The sequence below is a fragment of the Microtus oregoni genome, unplaced genomic scaffold (genome assembly GCF_018167655.1).
Source record: "Microtus oregoni isolate MIOR12 unplaced genomic scaffold, Mior012 000015F_ref0000493, whole genome shotgun sequence".
Taxonomy (NCBI): Eukaryota; Metazoa; Chordata; class Mammalia; order Rodentia; family Cricetidae; genus Microtus; species Microtus oregoni.
Genome location: NW_024543074.1, coordinates 3,627,192 through 3,639,421, shown reverse-complemented (window position 1 = coordinate 3,639,421; position 12,230 = coordinate 3,627,192). Strand labels below are relative to the sequence as shown.

Genomic DNA, 12,230 nt, shown 5'->3' with positions numbered 1-12,230 from the left:
CTGAGTACCAGGACAAGACGGGGTGTGGCAGCTCTTTCTTTGCGTGCTGAGAAGGGTGTATCATCTGCCCACGTACATGCTGCCTGGTGGCCAAGGGATACGGAGCCCCCTTCCCATGCAACCTACTCTGCCTCCTTCTCAGCACGTCCCATTGGCTCCTTTCCTTTTGTGAGATCCGTTTTCAAGTGGTATTAATGAATGTTTGAATGTGCACTCCTTTTCAGTGAGAACAAGATTTGGTTTCTCTGAGCCTGGTTTCCAGTTCCCTGAAGGCCAGTGAACAAACAGCCAAGGGATGTCATGGGGTGGGTGTCTGGCAAAGTTTGGAGGAGCAGAATTCTCCCAGAAATGCCCCATGTTTCATCAAAAATAATTGAAACAAGTTTAAGCCTGTAAGGTGACGTCAGTGGTCCTCGTCAGATGTGCAGGAGAGGGGAGAGGAGTCCAGCACTACTCCCTCTTTATCCTATGACGCGGTAGGTTATGCTTCTCCCTCGTGGACCTAGGAGGACACACTCCTTTCTCTTTGGCTCAGGCCAGATGATGTACTTAATCCGTGAGGGCTTCCTGCAGGAGTGGGGCTTGAGGTGGCTTCGCGTAGGCGAACTCATGAGCATCCTTTGTTAGACATCAGCTATGTGGCCCACTTATCCCCACCTCTGTCACTTTCTGTCTGCCAGCCTTCTGCAAAGTGACCATCCCACTCCTCACATAGCTTTCTCTGTCACCCTTAGGCAGGCCTGGCCTCAGACGGCCTCTGGCCAAGTGGAGTGGCCTGGGTTCTCAACTGCGTGTTTTTGCTTCAGCTCCAGCTGCAGGCCAGATCTTTTATATAACAAGTCTGGGCTTCTTGCCACAGCAAGACAGAGGTCAGCGATGTGCCTCCATGGGTCTGGCAAGGCCCAACCCTCCAGCTTTCTTCTTCTCCGGGATGGGCTCCAGCCCTCGAGGAACTCTTAGCAACCTGTCAATATTGTGGCTGCAAGCAAGAGGTGGGAGAATTCTGATCAGCATAAGCATCCAATCCCAAGTATGCGTTCTGCCCGTCTTCCAGTCCTGCTCTTCAGGGAATTTTCTGCTTCTAGGTTTTGGGCTCCACTCAAATTCCTGCACGAGGCCCCTAGCCTGGCACAAGCTGCCATTTTTAGCACGGGCATTACGCTGTGAAAGCCTTAGGCTCAATTGCCATCTCCCCAGAAGACCTTGTACTTCCTTCTAAACAGCAAGAGATCACCCAGAAAGGATGAATGAAGAAGAAAATTTCAGGGAGTGTGAGAAAAGGAAAAGAGGAGGAGGGATGCTAGGCTAGGTCTTTTAAGAGGTCTTTGAAAGCTTATGTAGTTAGTTAGTTAGTTAGTTAGTTAGTTCTGTGATGTGGGGGATAGAGCCCAAGGTGAGGGCTAGTAATCTACCCCTGAGCCACATCCTGAGTGCATTAAAAGCACTGAGTGCCCATCCTCGGGCAGCCATTAGGAATGGTGGGTGCCAGACCTTTCCCAGGTGCTTCGAGCAAGCCAGCCATTCCTACCTTTGCCCTCGCTTGGGCCCTTTCTCTCCTACCTGTAACAGCGCAGCATTTCATGGTCTGTTTCATTCAGTTAACTGGCAGGTACTTGTTACTGTTCTCTTGGGTGCCTAAATGCCTTGTGTTGGAGGCCATATCTTACCCAATGCTCCTGGGGACATGCTTTTTAGTTATGCCTGAAGCTAAGCAGCACCTTCCCAGAAACCCCTAGAGAGACCAGGGGCCTTGCTCATTCCAAGTCAATGTCAGAGCTAGGTCCCAGACGCAGAACATCTGCCATTAGAAAGCTGGGTGTACTGTGTACTCCAGTCCTCTGCTTAAGGCAGAAGATTAAATGCACTCAGCACTTGTGTCCGCAACCCCTGGCCATGTTCTGTGCCCTCAGTCAAGTAAGAAGCCCATCCTCGGGCAGCAATAGCTTAGGTTCCTCACATATTTGAGGCAAGAGGAACACATGGGATATGGGAGGGTCTTACTTGGGGAAACAGCTACCCTAGGAAGGTGAAGGAGTGTGATTGACAACTGGGGAGGGGTCCTCTGCTTTGCGGCTTGTGTCTTTTGCAGTGCTGAGGATAGAATCCAGGGCCTGCACATGCTAGGGTCCACATGCTCTACGCCTGAGCTCTCCTTCCAGCCCAGCATGTTTCGAGCCTGCGGGAACAATGTGAAAGGTGTGAACAGCAGTCCCCAGCATTATCTTCCTGAGATGGGGCCAGGAAGGAATGGAAAGTTACTCCCCCAACCCCACCCCTGTGGCATCTCCATTTTCTGTGGGAAGTCCTGTGTCTGAGAAGAGGTTTTCAGAATGGCCTGGGTTTATTTGAGTGTGTTTTCTTCTCTGTGGCCCACCCTTCCCCCGGGTCATTTGGTAACCCAGAGCTGGCCACCGAATGCTTTGGGTTGGTCTCTTCTAGTGGCTGGGCCCAGGCCAGAGACAGCGATAGCAGCACATGCCAGTGGCTGTGGTCACCTCTCTCCCTTCTTGCTGTGCAAATCATGTAAGCCTTGTACTTTCCTGAGGGGGGAGGTGGGCTTACCACAGCTGGGATGACTGTCTGAGCAAAATTCTCCAGCTGGTGGCATCCTGCCCACAGAAGGGACCTTGGGTATCAGCCCTGCCTGGCTCCACCCACACTCTGCTTCTTTCCATCCCCATTTCTGCTTCATTAATTGGTAAGACAGAAAGTCTTTGTGATTCTCCCTCCCTGCATATAGCTCTAACTTATCCTTTGGGGGGGAGGGGGATAGCCTAAGTCATTAACAGACAGCTTCATAGAGCATCCTAAAGACCAGAGGTGGAGACAGTTTACTGGTTGGAGAGGACTTCTTTCTGTCTTTGCTCGCCTGTGGTGCCAGGGGTGGGGGTGAGGGGTCCTCCCTGTCCCTGAGCTATTGCTTTGGTCTCGCTGATGGCACATAATTCAGTGTGACCGTCACATGCCTTTAAAAACTGTTTTTCTTTGTGGGTGTGAGGGCTTGGGCACAGAGCCTGTTTTCCAAACTAGCGACCAGGACCAGTGGTTCAGTACATGGTTTGACTGCACTGTAGCAAATGCTTGAAAATGGAGCCACGGTGGAAAATCTGAGGGTCGTCTAGTCACTGTTGAGTTAGAAATGGTGACTTTGGGCCGCGTGCAGCCAGAGTTCTCAGTGCTGGCCAGTGGACCACCCCCAGAGACTTTTTGTTTGGCCGGAATCCTAAGGGACTGGCTTGCCGAGTTGAGCTCGTCATGTGGCTTCTGACCAGCCATCTCTCTCCAGCCAGGTCCCACGCTGCTCTTCACTTCCAGTAGGTACAGTGGGTAATGCTCTTAAGACCCGGTCCAGCTCTGCCCTTAGAGTGTGCTCAGGAGCCAAGGCCCAGGGGACTTTGGGAGCCTGGACTCTTCCCCTTCAGGTCATGACCTCCAGGTAGAAACTTAGCTGATTTGGAGGCCAAGAAAGACATTCCAGTGTGGAGGGTTCCATCCTTCTTCCTTCTGTTGCTCCGTTAGCTCCTTGGGAAGCAGTCTTCCACCTCCATGCCCGTCTGTCCCTCCACGTGTTGCCCTGGAATCTTTAAATCCCTGGCAAGGCATTCATATTCTACCTCTGCATGTCCAGTTCTGACAGTCTGAGCAGCTGCACAGCTGGCCGCTCCACTCATGGTGAGCAAAGTTTACCCCTCACTCAGCTGCTCCCTTAGCCAGGGTGTGAAGTCCATTCTCGTGTATGAGTCCCCTGAAAAGCATGACTTTCTAATCTTTGATGCCTAGACTCACCTTTATACAAAGGGGCTAGAATGACCATTTATACCTGCTGCTCCACAGTTTGGCCTGACCCTACCTGCTGACCTCCTTGAGATGGGTCTTAGCTGTGACTTTGGGTCCCCCAAAGAGACCATGATCTAGACCTTTGTTCCTGAGTAACCAGAGGCACAATTCCCCCACTTGACATACTGCAGTTAGTGAGGCAGGAAGCTAGGCCATGATACAAGCCAGGCTTGACAGTACTCACACCAGCCTGGAAGCAGCTTGGAAGCCGGGCCACCCTGCTCTGTTAGGTTCCTCAGGCTGCTTAACAGCTACCCCAGGCTTCATGGCTTAGGACAGCAGATGTGTATTCTCTCAGAGTTTTAGATTCCAGAAGTCTCCGAGTTCAGTTGCAGTGACTCGACATGAAAGTATTGGCAGGGCCGTGCTCCCAGAAGCCATTTTTTTCTTTTACTTTTTGTGGTAGGGTCCTTACTAGGAACCCAGGTTGGCCTTGGACTCATTGTGTAGCCCAGGCTGTCCTTGAAAATTCGCCTGGGCAAGACAGAGAACACCTAGGAGGAGGGGTTGGGCGACGATCCCTTTGGGCAGGTAGAGTTGAGATAAAGTGAGGTCCTTAATATTACATCTGCACAGAGCAGGCCATGGTGGAATGTGGTTGCCGAGGAGAGAGAGGCGAGAAACGGATGAGGAGAGGAGATCCCAACCGCCATGGTTTTCACATCCTTCCCCCACTCCTGTGGCAGTCCACACTTGTCTCCTAGGAGAAGGGGGTTGGAACATTTGAAGAGGTGTTAGTAGCCAGGTGCAAGCTGACCCAGGGTGTTCCCCTTCTTCCACCACCTGCTTCTCAGAGGCATCCTCTGGTTTGCCACCTCTCCTCTATACTCTTTGCTCCTTTTCCAGGGGTGAAGGAGGTGTGGAACTTGGTTGTACTAGCAGCACTGGTGATCTGCGAGCTTGGCGTAGGCGTCCCAGGCAAGGTGGGCGTGCAGGCATCTGCAGAGTCTTAGCAAACGAGGGAGAAATGGGCTATGTCTTCCCTGTTGGCCATGTTGCTCTTCTGAGGTCCCTGGTTTAGAGAGACATGGACATTTGGAGGGAGATCAGCTACTTGGTTCCCAGGTTAGTAAGAGCCAGCCTCACCTGAGGGCTATGGGGTACCTGCCTGCATTCCTGGCTTCCCTGTTCATAAAGGAAGAATGGTGGCAATGGGCCTGAGGATGTGTTCCCTGGTGATGCCAGTTGTCCTGCCCTAGCTGTGATGCATAGCCCTGGTAAAGGTCCTGCTTAAGGGCAGCTGCAGACAGGAAGGGCCAGAGGCTCCATCTGCGGTGGCTTCTCTGCATGCAGCTGTCGCACAAGGCAGCTCAGACTGCCCTGTGAGCTCGTCTTAGCAGCTGTTGGGTGGTGAGGAGTCTTGTTTTTCCCCATCCTCCCCCTCTCTGTGTGCAGCAGCCTCCTGGGGGAGGTCAGCAGATCTCTTAGAGGAGCTGGTTCCCAGGCCCTGGGCTTTGGCAGACTGTGCACAGTAGTCAGAGAGGAGCTGGTCCCACTGGGGCACACCCCTTGGCCCCTCTCCTGGAATGGAAGTAGGATGTTGGTAATGGGGAGGGGATCTGGGCCTTCCTCTTGAGTGCCATGCTTGAAGCCAATAGCTTCCTCCTTTAGTGGGGGCTCCTCCACCACCGTCTTGGATCCCCTGTCTTCATGCAGCAGGGAAAGGAAGGCAGCAAACGGAAAGTCCTTCCCATCGGGAGCAAGGAAGGCCCGTGGGGAATAGGCATGAGCAGGCCATTCAGAATTCTGGCTCCATTTTTTGAAACTGTCTTTTCCTTGCTTGTACAGGAGGACTTTGGAGTCCCTGACACTCCCTCTGGGTGATGAAATAAGCTGGAGGCTACATGTTACACAGTTGCCACCTACTTCATCCAGAGGTACCCAGGGAGACCTTTCTCCTGGTTCCTCTTGGAATCCTGTCTGGTGACTTGTTTTTGATGAACTCCCATGCACTTGACCTTGGCTGGGCACACAGGGGGTGAGAATAAAGAATGCAGGGCTCTTTTGAAGCTGCTTGGGAGCGGGACAATAGTTGGCCCCACCACTGGGATAATGCAGACCGACTGGGAGTGTAACACATGAAAGAAAGTGATACGGGAAGGCTGAGGATGTAGCTCAGTGCTACCACTTGCCTAGCATATGCAAGACACTGGGTTTCATCCCCAGTACCAAACACACAATAAAAGAGAGAGGGGGTTGGCACTGTTGGGCCTTAGGGAAGGTTTCCTGGAGAGTGAAAATTGAGATGAGGCCATGCCCATGGCTTTCCTTGCCTGGAAGAATAAAGCATGGGTGTGTCCATGAGGTTGATGAACAGATGTGAGAAGGTTTCATAGGCCACCACCTCTATCCAGGAAACCACCTGCCTGCTTTCTGCCCGCAAAGCTGTCTGTCTTACTGCATGTCTTTCTACAGACACCCCTATCCTGGCAAGAGCCGGAAGGTGAGCGGGCCGGCTTCTGCATGCACAAGCGATCAGCATCCTGGGGCAGCACTGACCATCGAAAAGAGGTAAGTGCCCTCTCTCCACAACCCCTGTCTCCTGGCACTGTGTGACAGTTTCCCATGAGGATAGCTACACTACAGTCTCTCTGCTCCTGCCAGCCTCCTTCTGAGGAAATGGCTCTTCACTCACTCCCAACCTTCTGTTGGCCTGGTTGTAGGACCACAGACCCTCTTGCTAGAGAAAACCCAGCCAGTGGCTGCTGATGGTTCTAGCACCCAGACTGGGAGAGTTGTTTGCCTTGGTCACATGGAGGTTGGACCCTGGTAAGTGATTCAAAGACTGAAGAAAGGCAGGGAACAAGCCCCTGGGAATCAGGAGCTCCCAGCCTCATTTACTACGTAATCATCTGCCTAGTTTTCTTTTAAGAGAAGAGAAAAAAAAAATCCTGAGATCCTGAATGCTTTGTCTTGGCCCTCCCTCTGCTCCAGGAGGGCTGGAGGCATTGAGACTGAGAGAGAAAACCATAGGCTGGAATTCCAAGGCTGGTAACCCAACTTCACCTCAAGTGTCTTGTGGCAGCTCCAAAGAAAAGGTCAATTTTCCAGGCCTCATCCCTGCTCCATTCAGAGGGAAGCGGTTTCTGCTCTCCTTGATGCTCGGAGCACTGAGAAAACGGAAAGTGACCGGATCGCAAGGCCAAGGCCAAGTGGAAATGTAAAATGCTCTCAAAGCCTTGAATGGCAGAGTAAACAAATTCTGCACAGGAAGGGTGGGGAGTCATGGTCTTCATGGTCTGCTTGATCCACAGTACAAGTTGAAAAGCACATTCTTGGGCTGGGAGATGCAGCCCAAAACGCTGCTTAGCCTGGGTTCGGTCCCCACCAGGGTAATTACAAAGCATTTCCTAGGGGCTCAGAGCTTAAGAGTTCTTTCCAAGGACCCTAGTTCTGTTCCCAGGGGCCATGCAGTCACACACAGCCCTCAGTAACTCCAGTTTGGGGAGAATCCAGTGCCCTCTTTTAACCTCTCCGGATACCAGGCTAACATGCATACAGGCAAAACACTCATACAGATAAAGTAGATGAATCTAAAACAATAACTTAACAAAGCGGTTTCTTCTTGACTGTCACTGTAATTTTTTTTTATTTATTTATTATGGATACAATATTCTGTTTGCATATATGCCTGCTAGAAGAGGACACTAGACCTCATTACAGATGGTTGTGAGCCACCATGTGTTTGCTGGCAATCGAACTCGGGTCCTTTGGAAGAGCAGGCAATGCTCTTAACCGCTGAGCCATCTCTCCAGCCCCCTGTCATTGTAATTTTTATGGCAGTGGGCAGCAGATCTACCTTCTGAATTCCATCAGGTTCCCTCCCATTCATATTCAAATCCTGCATCCTGCTCAGGGTTTCAAAGCCCAGAATTACAAGTCTAATAGAAATCATATTCAAAAGTGTTTGTGGGCTAATTTGTTTGGTTTAGTTTTTTTTTTTTTTTTTTTTTTTTTTTTTTTTTTTTTTTTTTTTGGTGGGGAAGAGGGCAGGATAATACAGGCCTAGGCTGACCTTAAACTGAACATTCTGATTCAGCCTTCCTAGTGCTGGGATCACAGTAGACTTGTTCCTCCGTGACTATAAACAGCGTTAGTGGTACCCTGTAGTGTTATAGAGCCTGGGAGTCCAGATGAAATGTGGTCCTTCTTCTAGAGAACTTATCTTTCTGTAGTATAGTTTACTTTTAAATGAGGGGAAGGGTTGGATTTCCAAACTCTCTGGTCTCAAAGCCTTTAGGATATTTGAGAATATCATTTGAGAAATTATTATTGACCCTCGGAATGCCACTTTCAGCCAGGCATGGAGACACGTGCCTATAGTTCCAACACTCAGGAGGCTAAGGCAGGAAGAGTTGTGAGCTCAAAGTCAGTCTGCACTATACAGAATGATATCTTGTCTTAGTGAAAGAGAAAAGAAAAACAGCCATTTGGAGAGATAGCTCAGCAGTTAAGATCGTGCATTGCTCTTGCAAAGAAGGACCAGAGTTCAGTTCCTAGCATCCATTTCAGACAGCTCACAGCCACCTCCGTGTAACTCCAGCTCCAGGGGCATTCAGGGCTTCTGGTCTCCATGAGCACTTGCACTCACGTGCACACACATTCCCGTACACACACACAATTAAAAAAACACTTGAAAACATTTACAGATTTTTAAATTTATTTTATATGTATGAATGTTTTGCCTGCATGTATGTCTATGTACCATATGCATGACTGATGCCCACAGCATTCAGAAGAGGGCATTGGGTCCCCTGGAATCTAAGTTACAGATGGTTGTGAGCCACCATTTGGTTGCTAGGAACTGAACTCTGGGTCCACAACATGAGCAGCGAGTGGCAAGTGCCTTTAATCACTAAGCCATCTCTCCAGCCTCCTGAAAAGGGTTCTTAAAAATAGAAAAACAGAGACCACCCATTGTCAGTTTTTGTTTTTATTTTTTGAGACCGAGTCTTTCTACATACCCCCAACTGTTCTGGAGCTTGCTATGTAGGCCAGGCTGTTCTGGAACTCTGTAGACCATGCTGGCTTGGAACTCATAGAGATCTACCAGCTTCTGCCTCCCAAGCGCTGGAATTAAAGGCATGTGCTACCATGCGTACCCTGTGATCTCAGTGGAAGTGTCCCTTACAATCCATAACCATGATGTTAGATGTTTTCTGTCTGGAGACTGATTCACCTAGGGGGATGCATGGCAATTAAAAAAATCAAGTCTAGAAGCAGGGTATTCAGCTTAGTTGAGGAGCTGATTGTCATGAGATTTCGCACCACTGATCTGTTTTGAAATTAAAAACTTGACCTCCCTGTCCCTTTCTTGTATCTTCATGGGTAGGGGCTTCAACTAGGGGAAAGAACCGGTATACTTTGCCTCACCTCCCTTTCTCCTCCGTCTCTGGCTGCTAGATCACCAAGTTGAAGCAACAGCTGCAGAGGACAAAGCTGAGCCGCAGTGGGAAGGAGAAGGAACGGAGCTCCCCTGTCCAAGGGGACCACGCTGTACGGGGAGCTGTGAGGGTATGCTGTCTCCCCTGACCACCAGACCCCCACGGTCTTCCTTCTTGGCAGGCAGAGTGTGCAGAGTGCAGAGTTCTCTCCAGCCTTGCAGCACTGAGCCGCATGAATGTGTTGCGGTCAGAAGTTGCATTGAAAGGGCTGCTCGCTGGTCTTAGCGCCCTTTTCCTCTACCCCAATCGCGTGCAATTAAGGCAACGACACTAACAGCATCCCCTAGATGCCTCAAAACTCCACTCCTGGAGAAAGCCCCTCTGAATGTGTTTGTTGCAATTTGCAGCTATTATAGGCCCCCACCCCCATCCCGCGCCCAATGTAGAAAAAAGGTTAAGAAGAAAGTTAGCACCCCTGGTCATAACTGAAAACTGCCTGGGACTTGGGGACTTGATGTGATTGCTTCATTTGTCTCTGCTTAGGCATCCCTTCCCAGTTTCCCCCCAGGATCCCCTGTCCTGCGACTCAGCCCTTGCCTGCACAGAAGTCTAGAAGGGCTCAACCAGGAGCTGGAAGAGGTGTTTGTGAAGGAGCAGGGTGAAGAGGAGCTGCTGAGGGTGAGTGGTGGCTGCCGAGTGTACTGACAGGCTGCTCCTGCACGAGGGCAGGTGACAGTGTCACTCTTTGGGCCTCTCAGGCTGTAGCTCTGTTAGCAATGACCTGTACACAGAAGTACACAAATGGACTTCAGCACAAGAACAGCAGGGGTAGCAGGGTGTCACTAGGGAAGGCCTCGTGGTGGGGACAGGCATGTCAGTTATCTACCTTTGCTGTGACAGACATCTGACAAAGCAGTGAAGGAAGGAAATGCTCCTTTTGGGTTCCTCATAGGCTCGGGAAGCCATGGCAACAAGAAGGTGTGACTGACAGTTCTTATACTGACACAGTTCAATTAGGGACTGGGTATACTGCGTGTAGGCCTCATTTGTTATTTACCTACTGGATGTAGTTATTTATTATTTATTATTATTATTTTCTATCAGGATATCACTGTGTAGCTCACATTGCATCCTTGGCCAGGAAGCAGAGAGCAATGAGTGCTTGTGTTCAATTTGAGTTTACTTTTTATTCAGTCTGGGACCCCTGCCTGGGGAATGGTGCCATGAGCAGTTATGGTGGCTCTTCCCACCTCAGTTAACCAAATTTAAGGAATGCCTCACAGACACGCCCAGAGATTGTTACCACTGAGGTTCTGACTTCTAAAAAACTGACAGTCGAGGTTATCTATGACAAATGAGCACAGGGGAGGGCCCTAGCTAGGAGGAAACCGTCAGCACACCAGTCCCTGAGGACTGGGCACCCTCACCCGCATGTGCCCCGGCTTGTGCCATCTCACTCTCTGTCACCGCTTCCACCCCTCTGTCTCTACTGGTGACATGCATTGATCAGTCTCATGCCCGGGGGACATTACAGCCTGACCCCCACCCTACAGACCAGCTACCTCCTTTGCAATCTTGGGCACACTTTCATTCTGATACAGTTCAATTACGGAACATTATTCTGAGGGATGCAGGCCTCAGTTTGTTAATTACCCACTGGCTGAGTTTTATTTTATTTATTATTTTTTGGTTTTTTGAGACAGGTCTCACTGTGTAGCTCTGGCTGTCCTGGAACTCACTATGTAGGCCAGGCTGGTCTTGAACTCACAGAAATCACCTGCTTCTCTGCCTACCAAGTGCTGGCATTAAAGGCATGAACCACCACACCTGACTTGTGGCTGCCTTTTAAATTGGATATATGTAGGATTTCATATGCCCTCAAATACATGCACACAACTCGTTCACTGGGGTCCAGATACCATCAGATGTTTTAAAAGGAAGGAGATAGGTATTCAATGTTTGTATGATAACCATCTGCACATTTGTTCTGCAGTGGCTTATAGCATGTGCGCTGTTCTGGTACCTTGCCCCTCTTATGTCACCCTGTGTATCAATCAACTTTGTGTCCAAGAGACTCGTACACAGAGGGTCACTGATCACATCACACAAATGAACGTCATTGTACATTGGACTAACAAGCCTCAAGGAAAGAACAAAGTGCTCTGGGAGAAACAGAGAGTTTGTCCTAGACTGAAGGTAGGTCAGGGAACAAATGACTTGAGAATGACAGTCTTTTATCCTTGAGGCTAAGAGAGAAGGTGCAGGGAGTCTTCTGGGGTGTCGCTGCAATATCACAGGCTGAGAAGGCCCCGGATTGAGTCTCTTCTCCTTCCTCATCAGATACTTGAGGTCCCTGATGGGCACCGTGCCCCAGCTCCTCCACAGAATAACAGCTGTGACCATCCCCTCCTCCTCCTGGAGCCAGGCAACATGACCAGCTCTCCCTCTGTGCCACTGACATCCCCTCAGCCTCCTGGCCAGGCCAGCCGTGAGGAGCACCAGGGTGCCACTGAGGAGCTGACATCCATCCCCAGTGACAAAGGTAAATCATGAAGCCAAGGTACTAGAGCTGGCTCTGGGCCATAGGAAGGGGGCTCCACTGGCCTTTGCTCTGAACAGTTCCAGGCCTGACATTATTATGAACCAATCAGTGTCTCTGAGTCATTGTTCCGCACACTCTACCTGGGATAATAATGGCTCTACAGCATTCTGACTCCTGGTTTCTATTATAAAGTCTCTAACCCAAAAGAGCAGCCTTTCCTATCCCTGTTATTTGGGTGAGGGTCAAGGTAGAAAGTCGGTGCATCTCCATTCAAGGGACCCCTTGGCTCATATCCAGCAAGAGCTTCAAGGCAGTTATAAATTAGATGAAACAATGCAGTCTCTTATTCAGCGTCCTGCATGTTTGACCCAGACTGACATCTCAACTTTCTGGCTCTGAATCCCATGCACACCTTGGCTATCTACTTAGAATATGAGGCAGGAATCCTACTAACACCTTATGTTAGA

General features: G+C 50.1%; 1 protein-coding gene across 1 annotated transcript in view; it reads left to right on the top strand.

Annotated features, from left to right (window-relative positions):
- Fam117a (family with sequence similarity 117 member A) overlaps positions 1-12,230 on the top strand; it is a 44,855-nt gene that overhangs the window by 29,122 nt on the left and 3,503 nt on the right. The window contains exons 3-6 of the mRNA XM_041665110.1: positions 6,253-6,348; positions 9,241-9,351; positions 9,765-9,899; positions 11,562-11,763. Coding sequence (XP_041521044.1) covers positions 6,253-6,348; positions 9,241-9,351; positions 9,765-9,899; positions 11,562-11,763 — 544 coding nt within the window. The remainder of the gene's footprint in view (positions 1-6,252; positions 6,349-9,240; positions 9,352-9,764; positions 9,900-11,561; positions 11,764-12,230) is intronic.